The sequence below is a fragment of the Camelina sativa genome, chromosome 15 (genome assembly GCF_000633955.1).
Source record: "Camelina sativa cultivar DH55 chromosome 15, Cs, whole genome shotgun sequence".
Taxonomy (NCBI): Eukaryota; Viridiplantae; Streptophyta; class Magnoliopsida; order Brassicales; family Brassicaceae; genus Camelina; species Camelina sativa.
Genome location: NC_025699.1, coordinates 27,833,349 through 27,839,994, shown reverse-complemented (window position 1 = coordinate 27,839,994; position 6,646 = coordinate 27,833,349). Strand labels below are relative to the sequence as shown.

General features: G+C 35.7%; 1 protein-coding gene across 1 annotated transcript; it reads right to left on the bottom strand.

Annotated features, from left to right (window-relative positions):
- On the bottom strand, window positions 4,039-5,033 carry LOC109129176. Its single transcript, XM_019236839.1, has 3 exons — window positions 4,933-5,033; window positions 4,778-4,877; window positions 4,039-4,680 (listed from the first exon to the last, which is right to left on the bottom strand). Exons 1-3 carry the CDS (start codon window positions 5,031-5,033, stop codon window positions 4,039-4,041), a joined length of 843 nt encoding a protein of 280 aa, XP_019092384.1.

Genomic DNA, 6,646 nt, shown 5'->3' with positions numbered 1-6,646 from the left:
TTGATTGTCCTCCTGTTGTATTGACAAATGATAGAGGTATGAAAAATTTTCTTGCATATCTGAAAAAGATAAACATGATTCGGTTGTTTGTTACATTCAAAAGAGTAGTTGATGGTGATAGGAGTAAAGTCCAGTTCGATCTGAATAAGTTCCCAGCTGATAGTAGCGATGGTTGTAATGTGGAAGTTGATGTGGGAAAATCAGTAGGTATTATTTCAAGGAATTCACCTAAGCTGACTAATGATTTATTAGAAAAGCGTACTGATGTTAATCTTGGTGATGCTGCTGTTTAAAGTTGGAAGATTCAATGGTAAAAAAGGGTGAATATTTTGAAGGGTTTTTTCTCAATTTCTCAATCCCTTTTGTTTTCTTAATTTGTCGAGACAAAGTCATAATTTCATTATTTTCTCAAGACCCATTACGAAAAATTAGTCCCACTAGACTTATTTTCTCAATTTCCTTATTTTGATTTTTACTGATTTTAAAATTTCAGAAGACAAAAAAACAACAAATTTTATCTGAAAATATAACTAAAGATATAATTAGCTATTTTTATATCCAAAACTCTATATAACCAAACTTTTTAAAAAAAAGTATAAATGATCAAATTTTTGGAAAAAGATCCTTTATTTATAATTTTCCCTTTAAACTTTTGTATTATTTATAATATATTTGTTTTGGCGAATCTTCATCGATTCTAAAGATAATGACAAGTTAAGATAAAACTATGTGTTATGTGTGTAAAGGTTGGCCAAGGAGAGATAGATGGGGCAAAATAGAACTAAGTCTAAATTGAAGTTGGGTCATTGAGATAAAAAGACATAAGATCGTATAAAATATTACAAAAAATCTAAGCTAATTTGTCCCATCTTTTGGCTTTATGAAAGAGACCATATAACATATGATATGTGTACCCTTTAATTTGTTTTTTGTTCTGCACATGTATATGTAGTTATATGTACCCACACACGCACATATAGATAGAAAATATTTAATTGTAGAACAATAAGAGTCCAATAATAAGATGACATGTGCACCTATATGTGTATGTGTTTATGTACATCACCATGTCAGTAACGTAAAGTATTTCATTAGTATTTATTTGCTTACAAGTCATATTGGCAAAAATCATAGCATTAAACTATAAAGTCCAAGTTCATTGGATTCAAACTTAATAATAATACCACTCTCAGAAAACATAACAATCATAAAAACCAAACAATTTAGAATTTTTTCATATATATAAAAAAAGAATTCCACCGGTCACCCTAATTTCTTTATCTTTTCTCTATTCATTTACAATTTCTCCACAATTGTTAAGAACACTAATACGAACCACAATTTAATTACATATATTTGTTCAAGATCCTAAAGTTACTTCTTGAACTTTTGTACATTGTTAGTTTAATCTGGTGTCGATACGTAAATCATGTAGTTTAGTGGCTACAAGATATTTTGATTATATATATATATATATATATATATATATATATATATATATNAATATATAAGATCATTTGGGCTTTGAACCATTTGAAACAATAATACCATGTTCCTTTGAGTGTCTTAGCGACATCTTCTGCAGAATAGTCATACCAATATTTGGGAAATAGTACGTAGATATATTTTTATGATGTTTTCCATAGAATCTGGAGAAATGTATAATGGTAATTTGGTATAATTGATTTGGAATATTTCGATTATTAAAAGTCTTAATAGAATCAATCAAACTCTTATCAGTTTGTAACAAATAGTAAACTATATCCAAAGGTAGATAACATGTCAATTGTTGATGCCAAATTTTTTTTAATCAACAACACGTGATAGAATGGACTTACGTGTTCTTTTGCTCTTGCATTATTTATATTTCTAAGTCAACCAGAGCGACTAGGGTATCCAATTAGCGAAACAAACAAAAAAAATGAAAAGAAAACCAAATACAAAAATAAATTTTCATAAAAAGCAAAGAGAGTTTTAATAACAAAATAGGAAAGATATGTATATATATACATCCGTAGACTTCATGCTATGTTCCGATCATGAATCTTTTTCTACTTGCTTAAAAAAAAAGTAAGAGTTGATTAGCGCACAATGTAGTCATGTAGAATTGATCCAATTAAACAGTAGTATTTACCCCATACTACTTTTGTTTGACTTTGATTTATAATGAGAAGTAACTTTAATTTAACAATAACATTCAAATTTGGGTGAATTTGTCAATATACCACCATTTTGTGCATAGTTTTTGAAAATGCAATCATTCTGTTTTCAAAAATACCACAGTTTTAGGCACAAGTTTACCAATTTGTATTCACAAATCAATTTTAATTTACAAGCCTAGATATATATATATATATATATAGCAATAAATTTTTTGAGGTAGTCTTATATTTTTCTTTTAATTGTGAAAATATTTTTGACATTTTATTTTTAAAACGGGTTTGCTTTCAAACTTTTAAACCAAGCATTCTGACTAAATTGAGAGCATGCACTTCCATAAAATGAAAACTATATTCTAGGTCAAACAAAGTTGAATCTTATAAAATCTGCTTTGGACTCCAGTATTACTATGTTACCTTAAATAGTACACACCTTATTCAAAATCCCAGAAAATTGTAATGCTAATAACAAATAAAGTGTGGAATTGCCCCAAGAATGAATGAATGAAAGTACAAAAACTTGAATAAAAATAGCGAAGTTTCTTAATTGAAATTGGGATATCAGCTATAGTTTTTCAGGTAAAATATTCCAAAAATAAACATGTGATCATGTGGTATTCGATATTCAGTATTCAGTCATAAGGATATCTTTAGGGTGATAAAAATAAGCTAAGAACCTAACATGCCATTTTAATGTATATGTAGCATGATGTATTATGTGATTGTATGTCCATACATCCATCAAGGAAGTAGAGACACATTGTCAGCTATTAAATTACAGATTGGCACCACTATATAGACCTAATTTTATTCTTGTTATATATATTCTTCTTTGTATATAAGTAATCCAATTGTGGTATGATGCATGTGTATTCTTCTTGAATGTATTAGGTGTGGCCACTGGCCATGCTTGTGTGCATCTGTTTATGTCCCACCACTTTCTCGCATCTCATTATAATCAAAATATAATTTGCCCTTGTTTAAACTTTTCTAGATTCTAATTATCTATCGAAGTAAAAAAAAAATATACATACAAAAGAGTAGAAGATATCTTATGGTAGATTATGTGAGCCAAAGATTGATGTGTTTCAGAATGTTGTGCTCATTTCAAGGTCAGTAGATCTTCTCAATCGAATCACATATAATAGTTATAAGCTCGTTAATTGATATAGAATGGAAATTGGAATTCTCAAGGATGCATGTACTATTATTTTTGATTACTTAGTCTCTGATAAAATAAGTTTGCCAAAAAAAAGAAAAAAGTCTCGGATAAAATATATAGACCTCTATATACGTTCCGCATTCATCATGTAACTTACTCTGCTTCAAACATATATATATATATATATATATATATTTTTTTTTTTGTCAAACATTCAATTTCTCATTTCTCGAATTAAGGTTCATTACACAAAAAGGCTTCATTTGCAAGGGAATCAGCCTGTCGATTGAGGTCTCTAGGCAAGAAATTGAAAGAGCATAAAGTAAATTGCAGAGATAGATTCAGGATATCATGTAGAATCTCGTGGAGTTCCTTTGATTGAGTTTCCCGATTGAGTGCTTTGACAAGGTTTAACAAGTCAGAAGCGAAGATGATGTTGGTGAAGCCCGATTCAATGGCAACTCTTATTGTCGCCAGAGTTGCTACTGCTTCGGCCATCAACGGAGAGGTGACCTTCATAGAGGACGTCGCCCCTTCCAGTATTGTACGATCGAACGGGTTACTAAAAACCCATCCAAATCCCGCGTGTCCATCCGCTCTCCATGCGGCGTCCGAGCAAACCATAAATGCTGAATCTCGATTTGGGAAACCTAACCTCTGCCGCGAAATGGAAGGTACAGTCTTGGAGTTGCCCTGAGCTTCTTGCCATTCGCGACATCACACTATGGCCATGGTCAAGGCGTCTGATGCTAGGGTTCTTTCTTTGCTAAATAAGAGCCGGTTTCTTGCTGTCCATATCATCCATAGGATCCACGGTGCAAGTGGACCCAGGTTAATCCCCGTGGGTGGGAGACAAGTCAGTTTAGTGTAAGCGGTGATGCCGGATTTGATTGTAGTAACCTCCGCTGCAACCAAGCGAGTGGACAAAGGTGCTAATTTCCATAAACGATCAGCAAAAGGACAATGGAAAAACAGGTGAAGTGATGTCTCCTCCGCTCCACAATGAGGGCAATTAGCATTGTCAGCTATATGTTTCTGCACTAGTTTAGCTCCCAAAGGTAGTGCTTCTTGTGCTAGCTTCCACAGGAACATTTTGATTTTTGGTGAGCACTTTAGAGCCCAGATTGCTGAATGCCATTGAAAGTCTGTTACTGGTGGAGGTACTTGGGCAGCATCACCTCTCTCTCGCTGGTTTAGCGTCTCAAAATAACCTGACTTTGACGTATATGTTCCAGAAACTGTTGGAAGCCAAGCCCAGGTGTCTTCACCTCCTGTTGCACTTGGTCTGATTTTCAGGATGTCTTCTTCATAGTTTGGTAAAATTTCTTTGATCAGGGGCAGATTCCAATCTCTGGAGTCCTGCAGAATTAGATCTGCAACCTGTAGCTTGCTGGCTTGGGCTGTAGGTGGTCCCATGGGGCATTTGGGGGAGGTTAAGGATAACCAAGGGCTATACCATAGTGAGGTGGTCATTCCATTGCCTATTACGCGTCCCAACCATTGCTTTAGAAGGTCTCAACCTATACATATCCCTCGCCAACCATGAGACGCCGATCCTGCAACAGAGCATTCCAGGAACAGATCAGTTGAGCAGTATTTCCCTAGTAGCACTTTCGAGAGTAGGCAATTCGGGTTAGTGAGGATTCTCCAGCTGAGCTTAGCAAGCAAGGCATCATTGAAGGTTTTGATTTCTCTGAACCCCAATCCTCCATTTTTAAAAGATCGTGTCATCCTTCTCCAGGATATCCAGCACATCTTTTTCCTTCCTGAGTTTGAGTCTCACCAGAATCTGGTCAGAGCAGATTGAATTCTTTTACATAGGCCATTTGGGAGTTTGAAGCAGGTCATGGTGTAGGTAGGCATGGAGGCAATGAGTGATCTTAGCAGTGTAAGTTTTCCAGCCGATGAGATAAATCGTGAAGACCAATTAATGGCTCGTTGGTGAATGCGATATACTATTTGAGTAAAAAGGTCTTTCTTCTTTCGTCCAAACAACTCAGGAAGGTCCATGTACTTTCCTTGTCCTCCTTCCTTTGTAATTGCTAGATCTCTTTTAACTCTCTCTTTTGTTGCTACACTTGTATTTTTTGAAAAGGTGATTGCTGACTTTTCCGGGTTTATCTTCTGTCCCGAGGCTTCCTCATACTTACTCAATATATGTTTTAGTTTCAGACAGCTCTGTTGGTCCGCTCGACAGAAAAACATTGTGTCATCTGCAAAGAGTAAATGATTGACTCGGGGGCTAGCTTTGGCGACTCTGACACCAGGGAGACTGCCTTGCTCTTGAGCTTTGTTGCATAGGCCAGAGAGAACTTCACTTCAAAGGATGAAGACATAAGGAGAGAGTGGATCACCCTGTCTGATCCCTCGTGTTGGTCTTACCAAACCCAGAGCCTGGCCATTGATGAGGTACGAATATGATACTAATATGATGCATTTCATAATCCACTGAGTCCAGTTCCTGTGGAAACCCATTCTTTCTAGTACAGCTTCGATAAAGTCCCACTCCAGCCTATCATAGGCTTTACTCATGTCCGTTTTCACTACCATTGAGACCTTTACTTTTGCATTTGATGTTTTCAGGTAGTGGAGCGTCTCATGGGTGATTAAGACATTATCCGATATCACTCTATTAGGGACAAAGGCCGACTGGTTCTCTGAGATACAGGTATGGAGGATCGGTTGGAGACGTTTGGTCAATATTTTTGAAATGATCTTGTAGTATACTGAGCAAAGGGCGATCGGCCTGTAATCTCAAACTTTTTGTGGGCTTGTTATCTTGGGAATAAGTCTAACATGCGTGTGGTTTATGTGTTTAGGCAGGATTCCCGAAATGAAAAAGGTTTGGATCTCTGCAACTATCTCATTTCCCACTGAGGTCCAGTTTGACTGGAAAAAACTAGCCGAGAAACCATCAGGCCCCGGGGCCTTGGCAGAACACGCTTGTTGGATCTCCTCTGCTGATGGGATCTTGATTAGAGTTTCATTGTCAAGTTGGGATATGCAAGGTGATATTGCCTCTCGCACCACATTTGTCCTATTTCCCTCCTGAGAGGTAAATATTTGCTGGAAATAATCAGTTATAGCTTGAACAATTTATTTTTTTTTGAACACTGGAACTCCATTTGCTGATTCCATAACAGAAATGTTATTAAAAGCTCTTCGTCCTTTTGTTGCAGCATGGAAATACCCCGTGTTCTTGTCTCCCAAGGTGAGCCATAATTGTCTACTTCACTGCTGCCAAAATGCCTCTTCTTGTTTGTAAGCTTCAAGGAGTTTTTTGTTTATTAGGGCAATATCCTCTTGTTTGTCTGCATTATCAGTC